The 18187-nt window shown below is 38.5% G+C and overlaps 1 protein-coding gene across 10 annotated transcripts in view; it reads right to left on the bottom strand.

The window, feature by feature from the left end:
* Positions 1 to 18187, bottom strand: part of PLA2G4A (phospholipase A2 group IVA) — a 116517-nt gene that overhangs the window by 33023 nt on the left and 65307 nt on the right. For all 10 annotated transcript variants that reach the window (XM_080603563.1, XM_080603564.1, XM_080603566.1 and 7 more), the window contains 4 exons: positions 13086 to 13234; positions 9906 to 10019; positions 7007 to 7044; positions 4475 to 4616 (listed from right to left, as the gene is read on the bottom strand). In XM_080603563.1, coding sequence (XP_080459689.1) covers positions 4475 to 4616; positions 7007 to 7044; positions 9906 to 10019; positions 13086 to 13234 — 443 coding nt within the window. The remainder of the gene's footprint in view (positions 1 to 4474; positions 4617 to 7006; positions 7045 to 9905; positions 10020 to 13085; positions 13235 to 18187) is intronic.

Raw genomic sequence — 18187 nt, 5'->3', positions numbered from 1 at the left:
GGTCAAAAATTTCACTGAAACTCAACTTAAGCTGCCAATGGATGGGATTAGTTATAAGAAAAGGAACCACGTGACTACCGATATTTTTTCTATATACTCCATACTTTAAGCAGCGAAATTCCCCTGTGGACCAAAAATGTATATCCCCTTGGATATGACCAAATAAGGTGAAACATTTCCTGAGGCTTCTGTTCTGCAAAAATTACTTACTCTTGATGCAGTAAGATTGTTTGATTATCTTCTTTGTAAGTGTTAAGGTTTAGTAATAGAAACCACAGGTATTTATTGGCATCAGCATTCATCATGCATATCCAGAGATAGCTATCTATCCAAAAATGACAAAACAAAGGTAAAGATTTAGGACATGCCTGTTTTGTTAAGCCAACACCCCAATAACGGAGCAGTTGCTTTGAACAGAAGAGCCATATTACTAATCAGAAATTTAATAATGTACGTTAGGCTTTGAAAGCTCTTTACAAACACTACCTAATTAATCTACACAGACAAATCCTAACAGGATGAAGAGGGTGGTTTGCAGGTGCAAGCCTGGAAAAAGTATGCATGAACACTTCCAAAGCACCACTATTCAACTAATCTATTCATCAGTAATGTGGCATGAGCACAAGGGAAAATGTGAGTTTCCTTCAGAATACAGAGAAGTCTGTAAGGAGGATCAACAAAGAATATCAAGAAGAGTCACTAGCATCCTGGCTGCAAACGCTTCCTGTATACTTAACACACAGAATCAGAGATTCCTACACTGGGGGAGGATGGATATACAGAGAGGTATGTGTATATATAGGAATCTCTCAATTTCCACTTGGTATCAAAGCAAAGGATGAAGAGTTGAAATCACTACTTTATTTCCAGAAATGCAGTTCAATGAAAGAGCTCTAGAGTAGAGGGCAGTAGCTGAAGCAAGCTTCCCACAATAAATAAACTTCTTAAAAACTGAAAAAAAAAAAATGGAGAGAAGCTTCTACTGCACATTTGCATTCATTTATTTTGGCCAATCTAATCCTAGTTGACATGTAGAACATAAGCAGGGTGATGAAGGTAAGAGTCCTTTCCTGCTATGAAGAGGAAAGCAAAGAGCATCTTTGCTACTACCAAATAGGTACCTTTATTAAAGCAGCTTTTCAGCTGCAATTCAGTTTCCAGCAAGTTTAAGTGCAAGAAATGGTGAACTCTGAAATTACATACACCCATCTTACACATTTTGCTCTAGGATAAGTAAGGGAGAGGCAGGGTGGAAGTAGCTGCAGGCAGAGAACAAAGGGAAAAGAAGCAAGAAGCCATCTCACCATTGAGAAAGAATGGAGAAAGCAGATTGAGGCATGCATATGCCTCCATATATATAGGCTGTGGCTAATGCACTCCGCTCATCTGAGGGACTCTGAAGCTGAAATCCTTTGAGAAAGCTGTGTAGAGGTACTAATTCCATTCGAGCAGATTAGTAAACATAGATTCACAAGTGATACACAAGAGAAGTCATGCAGGAAGCCAACAGCAAAATTGTGAGTTCAGTTCAAGAGTCCTGGTGACAAAAGCCTATTGCTCTAATCCCTGGCCATACAGCCACGCTTATTTCTATATGGTGGCATCCTTTCCTAAACAACCAAAGGGCCAGGCCAGCATGGCTTTCTTTCTCCTACTGTTGGTCTGCACAGCACCTAAGCTAGTTTTGAACAAACCAGTTTAGATATCATCCAAACAAGCTCCGCTGAACAGGACTTAACAACCTTGATGAAGCATTTCATTAATGCATTTGTATTGCTTCTAAGAACCAAGCAGCATCGTAACACGGGGAAAGGCTCAGTGCAAAACATTTCCACTTCAACCCTTGGGCACCTCATTTCACCAAGTGCTGACTGTTTAATCTCTTTAACTGGATGTGAAAATGAAAAGCATGTGGGAAACAAGATCTCAGAAAAGCGAGCTCTGAAAAAGACCATCTCAGTCATACTTTTCAGTAACCTGGCAAAAAAAGCTGAAATACATTAAATCCTGTTTTGGGAATTAATGGTGCAGATGTTTTCGTCCAACTGCCCTGGAAACACAGCGCACAAAATCTGGACAAAAATGCCTGTGGTGTGAAAATATTTGCTGGGGGACACATATATTATTAAAAATTGTTCTGCAAACCCAGTCTGAGAGAATTATATGCCTTCTCTAATTGATTTTTGTATTTTTAGAAAATTGTTTAAAGCAACAAAAATTATCAAATGAAGTAATAACACAGGTACGAGAAATCTCATCCTTTGTGTTTTCAGAATGTGCTTTAACATTAAGCAAGGAGATTTGGAAGTACACACTTATCTACCATCCAGGGATGTATAATTATTTCACAGGTATTAAAATCTCACAGCATCCCTGCAAGGCACACATGCTGCTATTCACAGATGAAGAAACTTACATGAACTCTGAGTAAGTGACTTGTTTAAGATCAAACAATGACTCATAGGCAGGTAAGAATACTTATGTCTCCTGATGCCATGTTAAGACTTCAAACAACCTATAAATCCTCCTGCTATCTCACATCTCTAGCAATAAAAATAAAAATGACAGGCTATAAGGACAAAACTGTATTTTAATTTGAACAAAAAGGATTTTTCATCACTAGAAGCACCTAAAAAATTTGACAAGTCAGCTTAGAAATACACACTTGGCATATGAAAAAGGGGAGGATCACATTACCTCAGTCCTTCTAGGGCTGATAAGCCTACAAAAAGAGATTACTGCCTGGTCTTGGAAGATGCAACTAAACCGATGAACTTTGAGACAGCAAGGGATACCAAGGGAAGATGATGATAAAAAAAATATGAAAGCTTACCTAGCTTTTGCAATAATGAGATTTATTGATGCGTATATACCACCTGCATAGAACTGACACTTCAGGTGCTAAACATCACTCCAATCCTACCTGGATCTTGGCAGAACATCTTTGCATCTTTTCTGAGAAAGATATGTCTGCTGAAGAAGATCAGACCAATGTCATCCAGAAATATCTGCTCAGATAAGATTTGCATGCATCAACAATAAAATAACTGCACTGATTTTTTTTATTTACAAAAACAACCTTCAAAATGTTTGTACATAATGTGCGTGTTATATGTCTCTACAAATAAAATATCCACAATATTCTCAAATTCTTTCATCTTCCTCAGAAAAACCATTCAAGCACATTTTATTAAGCAAGAAAAAGTTCAAAAGTGCTTGTCAATAACACCTTTATTACCTACTGAAAACTTAATAGAAATTTAGAGGGCAATTCTTCCATGTTGGTTCCAGTTGCTGCAAAAGACTGTCACATTCTGTTCATACTAAAACGCACAGAAAGAACCAGTGTCTTAAAGCCAGATTAATTCACTGATTCTGTTAACTGCTTGACCCACCCCAAACAGTCATCCTGTCCCAATTCTGGAAGCAAAACGCTAGGCAGGGAACAAACAGGGAAGAAAGAGGAGGATGGAAAAGCTAGAACAATAAAAGTAACTGGACCTGTACTAAGTGTATCCTTCATTAACTTGAAATAAAGCATTGTTGTACAAAATCACTGAAAGGGTAAGTAGGGTTCAGCACACTTCCTCACTTTAATGTGACCCAAACCCTCATCAGTCTTTCTAGCTCTACTGGGTTGACATTCTAAAGTACAGAGCACTTGTGAGTTGATGAAAGCTGCAGCTTCCGACACCCTCTAAGAATTAAGCTCCATAATCTTAGTCCTATAAAACAGGCTAAGGAATAAGAGAGAAGGAAAGAAAATCAATTCTCAACTGACTCTGACATCAAAACAGCTCTTTTCCTGCCTGATCCTTTAGACATGAAGGCCATACAGCCAAGGCAACGTTAAGAGCACAAGCTGAAGATCAAGCATGCAAGGGCAGATTCCACCATTGTGTGCATGCCCAGAGCCACCGCACGCTCCTTGTGCAGCAGATATTGCACATGCCCTTCAGGCGTTTTTTCAGATGACGATCTCAGCTCAGAACCAAGACCTTAACAAAGCATAGAATTCAGCATCAGAGTAGACTAAAACACATGGATACATCTCCTTCCGTGGAGAATTCTAACCCCAGCATAGCCTTCAAAGAATTAAAACAAACAAGATTAAAAGTTACATCAGTTTGCTTAAGGTGCCAGTGCAGACAAAGAGCTGTGATTTCTATCCGATGATGGCATTTATGCAGCCCTGTCCTCTTGCATATAATGGACATACCTTATTTAAGTGCAGCTTCAATTTGGCACATGATTTTGTCTCCTTAAACTTTTATCTAAACATTTAGGGCAGGAGAAAAATCATTCCCCATCCTAAACGTAGTATGTGCACAGAGGGAAAAGAAATTGTTCTGCTTTTCTTCTCTCTCTTTACATTGACCCCTTCTACCACATTATGTCGCTCAAAGTAATGAGATACAAATTGGGATACTATCCACAGGGGATACTAATCTTGATGTGAACTCTCCAAACTTACATCACGGGAAGTGGTCAAGCTCTTGCTGTTTTCTTCTCCTAGAAATGACTTCATGCTATGCATGATATTATCTTTTCGTTGCTGCCGGAATTTCTTCTCCTCATCACACAAAGCCATACTGAACCGGAGATCTGTTGAAGAGCTATTTTGCAAAACAGACAGGCTTTAGGAAAAGGCATAATTCAAAAAAGAACTTAAAAAACCACACCTAATAAATCAAAGAAAATAACAAAATTGAATAAAACAAAATAAAAGATTACTCATGCGACAACTGCATCACGTGGGTCTGTGGAATGAAGGAAGCAAAGAACAATGACACATTGTGTGGTTAAGATGTGGATTTTATACAGGAACTTCACTGTTCACATACTAGTGAAAACCAGACATTAAATATGCAGCTTCTGGTGGTGTATTGTGCAGTCTTAAAAATAAATACATAAACAAAATGTATGTGAGTGGAGAAATTCATATACAATTGCCTTGATCCCACAAACATTTGGAAAGGGGAAAAGCTATTCATACAAGTAATGTTGTTAAGTCAATGATACAATTGTTTTGTGAACTGCTTGTTATTTCAATGTTAAATTTTTGGCCTAGAAATTTGCATTCTCTGCTTATCCGTTGTAAAAAGAACTGCAATGAACAATGTTCATACACACCTACTAACATTTACTCTTAAGTTAAAGGTTCATGTTAAGGGAGGAAAGGCCAATTTTGATGCCTTATCCATTCAGCCTTACAATCAATAAGTGTTTGGCTTTCAGCAGGAACTGTCCTGACTGGCAACTGGAGAAACGAAGCCTCTTTTCTTTAGCTTTTTCCCTACCTTGTGCCATCAAAATTGCAAATAGGGCTGTGTAACGACCTCAATCCTGTACTTAAATAATAGCTACAACTTCGGCTCCCACTTCTCATTTCAGATAAGGCAGGATAAACAATTCAAGCAGTCTCCTCCTTCGGACCAGTTAACTCACCCAGTCTCATTCCAAGGGTTTGAACTACAATACTTCCAGGTTCAGAGTTTGACAGACCTTTGTCTTTAGCAAAAGGTCTTCAGAAAAAGCCTCAATATTGCCAGCCCAGAAGCTATCGCATGCTGAACACCCACTTTGTGGATGTGCACCACTGAATTCAGCAGGATCCCTCCCACATAACTGCATGTGCGTGAGCAACACACTTGCACTCAGCGATTTGCTGAGATAGCAGTGAGGAGCACACCGATTCTTCCTGGTATCTGCCTCACTGAAACTCCAATCTTTGCAAAAATGTGCTGAAAAATGTTGTGGATACTTTGACACATTCATTATACTTTTGATAGCACTTTCACAAATCCTTTATGAAAAACATATAATAGTGAATTGGATCTATCTAGTCACACACAATGACTCCTTAGATTTATTTTAAAAACTATTATGTAATAAAATACTGGTATTAAGAAAAAGGAGGAAAAAAGACTGCCTAGAGGCAATGTTCCATGAAAGTATATACGACACCATGAACTAGAAATCCACACAAGAATCCAAAATCCACATGCGCGTCAGAGAACAGCAGAGCTGAACTTGATCAGATCCTTTTGTTTTACCGTTTCAAAGCCCACTGCCTATATAGCAGGCACACATAGCCGAACACCTTACATTCACCTCTTGTCTGAGACACGAAATATCCATAATGTACAAGCCCTCGAAGTTTTAGGGGTGGTCTTTGAGGACCACACACATATCCACCTCTAATAGAATAAAATGATGAGCAAAAATTATCCCTGGGGGATGTCTGTCAGCCTCCAGACTCATTACATTTATAGTTACAGTGCTTAGCACTGCTATTTATAGTTCCAGCCAAAATAAAAAGACTCTTTAAATGCCTTGTGCTCAGTAATTCATTTTTAGACTTAAAAGGTATTTTTCTGATTACGCCTCAAGGCAATTTTTGGTCTTTTACCTAGATAGGCTGAGATAGGAGAAAGATATCTAGAGAAAGAAACAAAATTAAAAATATTTTTAAAAAATGTAGGCATCCGCATAGCTTTAAAGGAAATCCTGGCCCCACTGAGATCTTCACCTTTGACTTCAGTACTGCATGGTATTAACACTTTTTTTTTTAATTAACCTGGTATTAACGCTGCATGGTATCAACACATTTCAGGGAGGCTTTGTAATGAGTATCCATATATGCTGAAAGCTAACGTGAGATGCAAAGTTACTAAAGAAGGTAAAATAATGAGGGTAATAGCTGAAGCTGATGTCTAAGAGCCCTTAAAAAGGAAAGTACTTAACATAAGCCATGATGAGAAATTCATATACAATAGCCTTGATCCTACAAACATTTGGAAAGGGGAAAACTATTCATACAAGTAATGTTGTCAAGTCAATGATACAATTGCTTTCTGAACTGCTTGGTATTTCAGTGTTAAAACTAGGAATTTTTGCACTCTACATGATGTTTTCAAGAAAATTAGAACAGAAGAAAATAAAAAATGTCTTTGCTGCTAATATGTTTTCCAGTTATCTTTTTTTTTTGATATGAGATACTTACCACACTTCAAGAGACAACTCCAAAGTCATTTCTGTGACCTACACAAAAGAGATTCAAATCTGGTCACATCACTTACGGAGGAAAAACAAAACAACATTAACATACCTGGAATATAAAAATACTACTGTCAAAGTGTTTTTAAAATTACTTTAAAAAAAAAAGAAAAAAAAAGTAAGAATTTTCTAGAATGCATTAGTGAGTTTCTTTCAAATATAACTTTTTTTTTTCTTTTTAAAATCACACGCTATGATTTCAAAATATACCACTTTATGACAATTACTCATCTTCAGTCTGAAGGGATAATGTTGTCTTCACATACTTAGGATCCTTTGTTTCTACTGCCAGCTCCAGTTCATCTGGTCCTTGCTTCCCAGTTCCCTGGGCAAATTTCATGCTCAAATGGCATCTGAAACCTGCAAGGGAATGACTGCTCTGCACTCCATGTGAGCTACCCAATGTATTTCCATAGTCAAATAAGTCTAAATTATCAATCAAGAAGAGTGATTGCTTACAATTTCTGATAGATGCAAGTAAATTAATGAATGTCACTACGGAATGCTTTCACTTCCATTAAGCATCTGCTAGGCAATATGCTAAGAACAAAACAAAGTAAGAATTCTCCTGCCTCTTCAGAAAAGGAAGTCCAACAAAATGCTAGTTCATTGCCAATACTAAAAGGAACAATTTGACTGTTTCTTAGCACATCTTACAGCTCTGGTGATAACTAGCTGAATAGCTGCATGCACAGAAGATATTTGCATGGCAAGGGGTGGGAATTTCAGAGCACTCTTGCAGGCTAAATGCATCTATCTGGCCCATAAGCTACAGAATGGTCTCTGCCTCGTTCATAGAGTGCTTAAAGGGGTTCCCAGCACACAAAAGGCTAAAAAACAGTGGTTAAAGCACCAATTACACTTGTTAGGCAAAACCCAAAAGCCCAGGGCTGCTGGAACTAAGAACAGACAAGCATCTTCATGTCCCCAGCTCTCTCACAGGGAACAGCCACTGACACATCGGTCCAGCCTTGGAGGTGTGTAACACTCACACGGCGTCTTCTTTTGCTCCACCTCAAGCTACGAAGGCATCATTCTCCTCCTCTGTGTTGTGTGCTCACCAGGAACAGGGTTAGAACTGGGCCAGCTCCTCGCTCTGCACGTTTGCTTCACCCTTGCACAGAGTAGTTACGGAGAGGAAAATGCAAAGCTCCCTGTGGCCTCCCCACTCCTGCATACCTGCCCAGGTAAAACCTGGCGCTCACCTGGTGCCTTCCGCAGCGGGAGCTGTAATGAGGTGGCTCATTAACAAGGTGTGGGGGGGGAAGAAAAGGCAAAGAAATAAAGGATGAACATGAAGAAACAGAGCAAAGAGTCATTTACGGAAACACTTCAAAGGCAGATCAGCAATTACATTATTCCAGCACCTGATATTACTAATTTAGAAAGCACTTCAGTGATCCAATCACTGAAAAAATGTATGCGCACATTATTAAATAAGCCCTTGCAGTGAAATGTTCCAATAGGAAAAGTGCATGTCTTTTTTTTTTTTTTTTTCCTTATACAGACTGCCACGGAGATCTCTGGAGTACATGTTGTGCATGCAAATAGTCTACACTGGGCTCAACTTGACTTGATGTTTCTTTACCATTTGCCTATAAATTTCCTAAGGCTATACCTAGTTAAATGCTATATTTTATGTACAAAACTCTCCTTTTCCAGTAAATGGGCTTTAAGCAGGTATTTGCTGTAACTAAACATACTTTTAAAGTTGTATCGCAGTGATACAAAACAGCAGAGCAGTCACAAATCACGACCTCTGATCATATAATAAACCACAGCCTCAAAGAGAAATGCATATGGTTTTTATATGTATAGTATGGTATATATAAAGATGAGCAGATGTGAGGAATATAATTACAGCTGCTGAATTATGTTCAGAATGGCCTCCAATATGTTACTCTAATACAACAGCATTCACACTAATGCATTATTACATGCTAACTAGAGCTGTGTTACAACCAGCCATTTATTGTAAGTGCAATGTATGCTAATAAATGAATTCCTGTTAGCTTTCTGGAAGCCACAGGCATATGTAGTAGAGATAACATACTGAACAGCAAAACCCACGTAACCTCTCTCACTAACAAAGACCATTAAACTAAATTGAACCAAGTGGTGCAGAAACTTTTCTAGAGAGCAAAAGTTTGAAACTAGACTTTTAAAGAGGATCCTCTCAGAAACAAAAGCATTCAGTGCTGCCGATTTTCTTAATTCTCCTCTCAGTAGGACCGTACGGAGATAAATAGTGCCAGTGGGCCAGCCCTGTGCTTAACCATGGCCAGCAGTGAATGAACAGGGCCTGCAGAGAATCATCCTCGCCTGAGATATCCCTCCCCAGCCTCCACATATTTAGCTATTTCCTGACCGGCAGGCTGCTGCCATCACCCCATCTATGATATATTCTAATCCTTTCTCTAATTCAAAATTTGGTTCTATATTGAGAAAGCACGGCCATAAAGACTAATGAGGCAGACTGATGGGATTGGAAATAGTCTTGGATTTCCTTTTATCTAGGAACGTGTACTTCCAACCAATATCACGAGCAGGCTAAATGTTTTTCTTATGCTTCAACAAAGTGACTAAGGGAAAACTCTGAGTAATATCAGACTCAGTGAGATTCCTTAGGAAACATCACCGCCTTTGTAAGCAGCAAGTTTCCTGTGATTTGTGAAGAAGCTCTATCTAACCACAACACAGCACAGTTGAAATTCAGACACCGGATACTGGACTGAAACTATCCAGATCTACACAGCAGTTTAGGTGGTCTCAGTTCAGGTTTAAAAACTTCCCATCATTTTTGAAGCTGCATCAACACAGGTAAAGCTTCAAATGTTGCCACTCACATTGTTGAAAGTTAACTGGACCTCCTTCTTCTCTCCCAGTTTCAGAGAGGATATAGGAAATGTGGATGTGCCAAGAGTCTCATCCATCACATAGTTGGCATCCATCAAAGTAACCTAGAAAAGATACAAGGACATTCAATTCTACACTGATAAATCCCTTATTAATTCCATACAGTCTATGCCTAAAATTAAAATTTATAAAAGGGATAGGGAAACGAATATGACTAACCCAACCCAGTCAACACCCAGTGATATCATTTTAAAACAGGATAAGTTAATGCATAGCGTAGGTGGCATTTTCAAGGCATTCAATGGCAAGAGTAGGACAGCATCATTTATAAAGCATTTTTCATCTGAGCACCTTTCTGTCAGTAAAACTCACCACCTGACTAAGCAGATGTAATTACTTCAAATTACATATAGTATATATATAATTATTTCAAATTTCCAGTTAGCAAAACTTCTCCATGGAGAAACTTTAAGTATTTTAAACGCAATATGCCAAAAAACATACAGCAGCTTTTCAACAAAGATGGAATCCATATGTCCTAACCTTCTATCCACAGACCAAGAATTTCACAGCAATGATTTGGCAAAATACACAGCATTCCAAATTACACAAAGCTTTTCTCTGTATGCAACCAGACCTTCAAGTCTCTTCTCATCCTCCATGTCAGAGCACATGCCTTTTCAAAATGTGGTACTATCCAAACACTCATGCAGACACAGCAGAACGTTGTTCAATGCATTTGCTCTAACCCACATTGGTCTACATCTAGCAGTCTTTTATCTCAGTGGTAGCCTTTCAAGTTCTCAAGATGTTCAGAAAGGATTTCAAATTACCATTTCCATGGTTTCTAGAAAACAAGTTCTCCAAACTCGTTTGGTTTATGAGTTTTTCTGCTTTGTGAAATAGTTTCTTCTAAAATATCGTGTTTTCAGCTTGGAATGTTTCTTTTGCATAAAATAAATGGAATCAAGACACAACCACTTGAATGACTAGTTGTGACATCTGGGTTCGACCTCTTCTTGGCTAAGAAGAATCTTTTTCATCCTGTGCCACAAGCAACCCATTGAAATGAGGAACTGTGTTTTAGTATACAACTCATTATTTTAATGGCATCTACATTTTTCTGTTTTCTCACAGAACTGTATGCCCTTTGCTGTAATCTCTGAGGGCTGACTTATAAAACAAATAGCAATAGCAAGAACTTCTTAACAGGATTTTGGAGAGCTTCTTACACTTCACAGAGTAAAAACTGCACTTGGGACATAGTTAAAGATTTAGATTAAAATAACCCGAGAAGTAGAGAGGATCGCGAAGTCTGCACTCAAAAGATAGGTTTTAGGTGGTTTCACAGATTTGAATTCTGACACTGTCCTCCACACAGGACCCAAAGGCTCTGCTAGGAACTGTAAGCGTGTACAACACTGACAGAACACAAAACACCAGCTTTAACCTAGAGAATATACTTTTCATGGTGAAGAGAACGTTTACCATGAACAGCATATATGCATGTATGCAGATATATATCAAACAGGTCCAAAATTAACCATTATTACATGGTAACACTGGAGCTTTGCAGGCAATTTTCATGATTTTTTAGCATGTGTCTCAGAAACCAGCCTTTACGTACTGTAAAGATACATTTCCAAATTCTAATGCTAATGAAGTTTACTGTGTTCTGTTACTGGAAATAGGGACTTGCATAATCCTAGCAGTAAACTACAGCCACACTATGCTGGAAATCAACCACCTGCCAGCTCATAAAACCCTACACTTTCTAATGACAGCATAAAACAATGTTAGAAAATGCAGATCATGGGATGATCATGATCCTGTGATCAACTACAGATGATATTGAATGTTTAGCCAGCTGTAGCTCCTGCAGATCTTCCCAGAAAATACCAGATCTACAAAGAGACAGGGAAAACTCTCTGCCACAGGATTTCTGTTATAAGCCACACAGATTTTATCAAGCAAAATTATAACAATTTTATTTCCCTTTCCAATTCAGGTTGATGAACCCAAGTTCTTCTTCTCCCTATTTTCACAAATGCTTTCTCCTGTAGAAAAGAGAATCGCTCCATTTCTCTTTCTAAGTCCTGATAACTGTTTGCCTATGTTATTATAAGAAAGCAGTAACTAAGTTAGAGATTTCAACCTTTTCTCAAGTTTCACGTAGCCAGGTTGCACGTCTACAACCAAAACATAGACCAAATCAACTCAGGTGATTGTTGCACCTGATAAACTGGAAGCTATTTTGCATAACCTCCTTTCTGCAAAACTGGTGTTGTTACATGTGCGTGATGGTTCTTCATGCTCCAGTGCGATGAGCATGCAATTCTTCCTCCCTAAACAGTAAATCCTGATCCTCACCCCAGGAAGACAGGGAGCACTACTGCAGACACAACACAGTTTTAGGATCTTGAACAGTTTAGCCTCAAGAGATTATGGCTATTAGCTTCACAGGCTCTAGCTTCTGTCCTGTCTATCCAACTAATTTAGATAGAAAACCTGTAAGCTTGGGTCAGAGGACTTTGCATGTTAGGGCCATACCCTATGAAGAACCAAGCTAACACAGCACTGTAAAGCTTACATGCTTACCATGCGCACTGATAAAATAACTATACTTACCACTCACTTTTTGTACACAACTCAGAAAGGCTTAACATATTGATATTAGACAGTGGCTTGCTGAACGAGCCTGCACATGGTGTATGAGTTCCCAAAACACCACTGGATGGGCATGAGGAGAAAGCAGAACCATGATTCTGCTTTCTACCTTCTGAGGGAGAAGCAGGGAATGGGCAGAGACTTGACTTTACCCCCACCTATTCACCGTCCATAATAGTTGAATCAGTGAAGGAAGCAGAGGCAAAATAATTCATGGCTGATGCAAGGAACAGTAAGCCACTAGCCCTCAGGAACACTCCGAAGGATGACTCAGAGAACTATCTTACAATGACTCTCAAGGCTATTCCCTGAATAACAGAATTCATACAATACTTCCTGCTGAGCACCATGCCTAAAGACAAAATCCAGCTTTTAATATTAAAAAACAAACCCTGAAATCTTCACACAACAGATGCCATACACATACAAGGTACTGTTATTTTAACCATCCAGACATTGTTCGACTTCCATTTTCACAGATGCAGATCAGTCACTTGATTTACCTCAAGAACATTCTCTTGGTTGGGGTCCAGAATGAACTCAAAGGTCTCGTTCCACACGGGATTGACGTCGTTATTGAAATGTTTAGTTCTCTTCCTGCAGTCAGGAGCAGAGGGGATGAAGAGCTCCACATAGGGGTCTGGAGTGTCAACTACACAGCAAAACAATGCAAACATTAGATAAAATTCAAGTTTGGGTTGTAACAGTTATGTTAAACCACAAATCACCTCTTGGTCTAAGACAGGAATATATTTAAATGGAACTATATAAATTCTATGAATATAATGGCATAAGTGATACAGTGGCATTACCAATATCCCAAAAGAAACAGAAATTATGCATTTAAGAGAGGGGAGCGCCTTGAACAAACAGGACACTGAGAGAAATCCAAGTTTATTGGAAACATGTATACCTCTATCAAGCAGTGGTAATTATTTTTAAAAGCTCTTACCCTTTCCTCTCTTCCTAGCCTTTAATTACTTTGGCTTGTGCCACACCAATAAGTATTCCACAAAAACAGTCTTTAATTAAAAATGAAAGCAAGCAACTGGAAGTACAGTTTTGGATCCTCTTACACCTGCAGTTTCGTGGAGGTCACCACAGTACCAACACTTTACTAACATGCTGTATTTGAAAAATAACTGTGCAGAACACTGATTGAAAATATAGTAACATACGCCAACAGTACCCAATCAGAATTACTAGCAGGAGAAAAAAAACACCTTGAAAAAATTCACCTGACATGTTCAGTGATGGCTATTCCTTTCTGAAAGCAAAGCATGCATTGTTGGCAGCCTGACAAATCCAACCAGTTAAAACTAGTAATTTTCTTCTGTCAAATGAGATTTTTACGTCAAATGACATTCTTTTATGTCTGAGATTTAACCATCACCAGTGTCAACATCTCTATTGTGAATGACAGTTCATTCCTAAATGAGAAATTCCAGTTGTTGCAATCCTTGTATAGCGCTGCATTGTATTTCCAGAAGAGATTCTATCATGTTTTCACATTTGAGTTAAAATTCTAAAAGACAGAGAGCACTGTGTAAATAGGAACTTCATCCTATCAGTTTTGAACGCGAGGTCTGAAGTACAGAATAGGTTCAGTTTGAAACTGCACCAACATTTCTCTGACTTATTTTTCCTAAGTCCATATTAGTTTATTTCACTTCAAACACATATCCAGTAACAGTAAGGAATTTCTTTTTTTCTCCATTTCACCATTGTCAATCAAGTATTTACAGAAAGTAGATTTTTCAAGAGTTTCTTATCCTACAAATCCAAAAGCCAGGCTGATGAAGCCCTGTCCAGACTCTACAACACTGCTGCACAGGAGAGCATGGAAAGTTATCTCCAATATTTTTGTGATCATTAAAAGCCATTTGCTGTAACATGGCAAAACACATCAATAGGTGGACTTGATGACCTTAATGGTCTCTTCCAACTTAAGCGATTCTATGATTCTATTATCTTTTCAGTATCCTCTCTGCAAAGGTTGCCCTCTGCTCTTGGGAAACACTTTCTAGAAAATGCAATACTCACTACAAATAAGAATCCTTTTCTTTTAAATATGTCTTTGTGAAAGAGATTGAAACCCATCTCTAGGTCAAACAGGCCTGAACATCCCTCCTTGTACATACTTTAAGTCTGAAGACTTTTTTCAACAAAGCCAAACGTGTTTAGGGACTCCAGAATTTCAATAAAACATTATCAGCAAGTGCTGAAGCCCAGAACCACCAGGTCATTCAGTTAGGAGAAAGAGAAGAGCAAAACAAAAACAGCTGAATACTTTCGAATGGGTATCAATCTCATTTCAGAAAACACAAAACCAAAAGCATGCTTTTTGGAAACCCTCAGGAGGTTTTGTTTGTGTACCACGGCAGAATGGAATCGAAACTTCCAATGGGGAACACCAGCTGGGGAACAACATGCTTTCTGGTGCCACCACCCAACGGAAGCGTTGAACCTGCACAAAAAGTATGTCAAATAGCGTGGCAGAGTCAGAGTGACATCCGAGTGCCATGCTGTGAATTAGGCGTTCTTCTGGCTAGGGAAACTTCAAGGACAGTAAGCAAACCTTCTCAAAAATGGAGGCTCACGAACCTAAAAATCTGTATGTAAACAGACTCCGAGGGAGTTTTACACCGTGCTCCATACCTGTGGGTCTCAGCTAATTGCCACCACTTGGCAGGTCACACCACTACCCGTTAATTAACACGCAGCTACTGAAAGTTGGGGAACAGCGGGAAAAGCCTTTAAATGGCAATCTTCATTAGCTCCTAAGACTTGATCTTAGCTTGCCTCTTACCTCAAATCAGAGGAAGAGGGGGATCAACCCCCAGGTGCTTTTCACATCATTTTGTTTTCCCACTGACAGATTTTTTTAATTTATTTTTTAATTGCCAGCTCCTACTGAATACATTAGCTCCCTTGAATTACTACACAAAACTGTGCCAGAAGGCAGGGAATCGAAGCCCTGTGAAACTAAACAGCAAAACACTTACTGAAATGAGCAGTGACAAGATCTCATCTGCTAAGTCCAAGCATCGAGCAATATTTTGGCAACAAACACTACAGACTCGCAGTGCCAAGAGGCTGAACTTGCCCCCAAAAACTTGATTTTTAACAAAAATACTGGCGCTAAGCAGTGTTCTGAGCAAAACATCAATGCTTCTCTTTCCGTTCAATTTTTATGTGGTTAGGGGATCAAGTCTAAGTTACAAAACTCAGATTTTTCTTTTAAACACAAAGAGCAAATGGCTTCCTACCTGCATTACAAATCCTGAAGCACGTGGAAACGCCAAACCACGGCACAGCTGGCACACAGCTGCTGTTCCTAACTTCCTATCAGACAGACTCCAAGTGAGTGTTGAAACAGAAACTAAACCCAAGGCACAGAACAACTAAACTTAGAAAATCAGTCACTAAAATAAATAAAAGAAATATCTTGGTAACTCAGTCTTGCCAAGCCTCCCCCTCACTCCCTGCGTTTATTATGTTTTTTAACCCAAGGCGAAGACTTAATCATCTGCCCTTTCATGTTTGAAAGTTTATTTTGTGCTATTTTCAATTAAGAAAATGAAAATCTATTCTTTCCAAACTTCCTTCTTCAGCTGAAGAGGAAAAATACTGGAAAACTGTGTGCTCTGATTAACATATTGCTATAAGCTATGCTATATAAATCAAAATTTTACTCCTTGTTATCAGTTGGGGATGACACTCAAAAACTAGCTACTGGCAACCTGGCAAGTCATACAAAATTATTCACTTAACGTGTTTTAAAACATTTTATTATATGCAGATAAAATGGACGAAGTGTATGTCCTCTTACACAGATCTATTTATTCCTGTATGTGGTTTTGCTAGCTGATTTGCCAGGTATGTTTTTCAGAAAATGAGTTTGAAAGTATCAGTGAAAAGTAGCTTGATCACTGCTATTATCTGTATTTTGATGGGAAAAGGAAGCATCCTTATGAAACAGCTTATGAGTCAAAAGCTGATGTTTTAAAAGTATAATCACTACAAGAGAATTAAGATCGTATATGTAGGGGCAGCACTGTCACAGAATTGCTCCTTTATTAATATAAAGCAAAACTTGGAAGAAAAGCAACCTACGTGAAAGACCAACCACAGACTTCTCAAGAGAGGCAACGTGTAAGCAATCGTACTTCTCCCTCGAGCTACTTCTGCAGAAAATGGCACTTCCACACAGCTCCGCAGGGCTATGCTTTGCACACAGATTCCTGCATGACTCCTTCATAATTTGTGGGCCAGCAATCTGCCCTGCATCTGAATTGTGTAATGCAGGTAAAGTACTTGGAAGGTTTGCAAATGACAGAGCTATGGACTCAAGCACTATTGTCAGACAGTGACTGTAGAGTGTGATTTCATATTCCTCCCTTCCTAGCACTCTTCGACGCTTTATGGTAAGTGTCTCAGTGTGTGTATGCAACTAAAACATCATTCTTCTACAGTGCCTAAGCGCTGCCTATGTAATGGCACAGATGTGAAGAATATGAGCTGACATATACATGTATCTAAAAAGCTACCTTTACACAAAATATTAGAACTAGTTTCAGCATTGATTTCAATGAGACTAACACAGGGTCCTCCAATTATTAGCTTCGAGCTGGACTAATTATAAAGGAAGTTAACAAACTGATCATAATAAACCTTTACAGCATCTGCCAAATTCCCAGGGGTTGAAGACAGACATCCAAGATCAAAAGCAGACTCAGCATGAAGTAATTTTTAAACACGCTGGCTTAACAAATGGCCGAGAGGTAGGAAGTAACGATTTAATGACTTTTCCTCTATCTCCACATATATAATTTCTATAGAATCCTATCTCTAAATTATACTGTGAATCATAAGTGAAACGCACAATGGACACTAATTAGGATCAATCATTCTCACATTAAAAATGAGTAATGCTCAAAGCAATTTATTAAAGAAACCTGTAAAATTTTCTATGAGTGGAAACCATTTTACCTTATGTTACCGATTTGGTAGGATGACTGTCATCAGGCCTCCATAATAATATAATTAACTGTACATATTTCAGTCATTCCAATTGCAATTATTTCAATAGCATAACAGAGAAACAATATTAAGGTTGTTCAAATCTCAACCACAAAGGATAAACCCACCTCGACCATACATTAAAATTTATCTAATGTCCATCAAGCCTTGAAAGAAATGCAAAGCTCTTGAAGTATTCCAAAATCTGATTTGTCACAAAAGAATCTCTTTTTTCTCCCATGAGCATGTTGTGAATACCAGTGACCATAACGGATTATTAAATAAAACTAAATTAACATTAATTTCAGTTAATATATGCATCACTACTATAGAAAGTAAATCTGGATCCAGGTTTTTTGAACCCATGACCTCCAGCTACCACAGCTATGCACCTACAGGAATATTCCAGCAAGCATACTGCAGAACTTCCTCAAAGAAGCATGTTAGTTTGGTTTATTGGAGTTTTTTGCCTTCTGGTTAACCAACATCCTCTAAGAGTAAGTGCTACCTAGTTCATAAATCATTACTAGGTCCCAGAAGACCACCTTTGTCTACTTTCCATCAGCTTTTTGGATTACAATAC

Source organism: Anser brachyrhynchus (assembly GCF_964034855.1).
Source record: "Anser brachyrhynchus genome assembly, chromosome: 8".
Lineage (NCBI taxonomy): Eukaryota > Metazoa > Chordata > Aves > Anseriformes > Anatidae > Anser > Anser brachyrhynchus.
The sequence above is the reverse complement of the archived record's forward strand: the minus strand, read 5'-3'. Positions and strand labels throughout refer to the sequence as shown.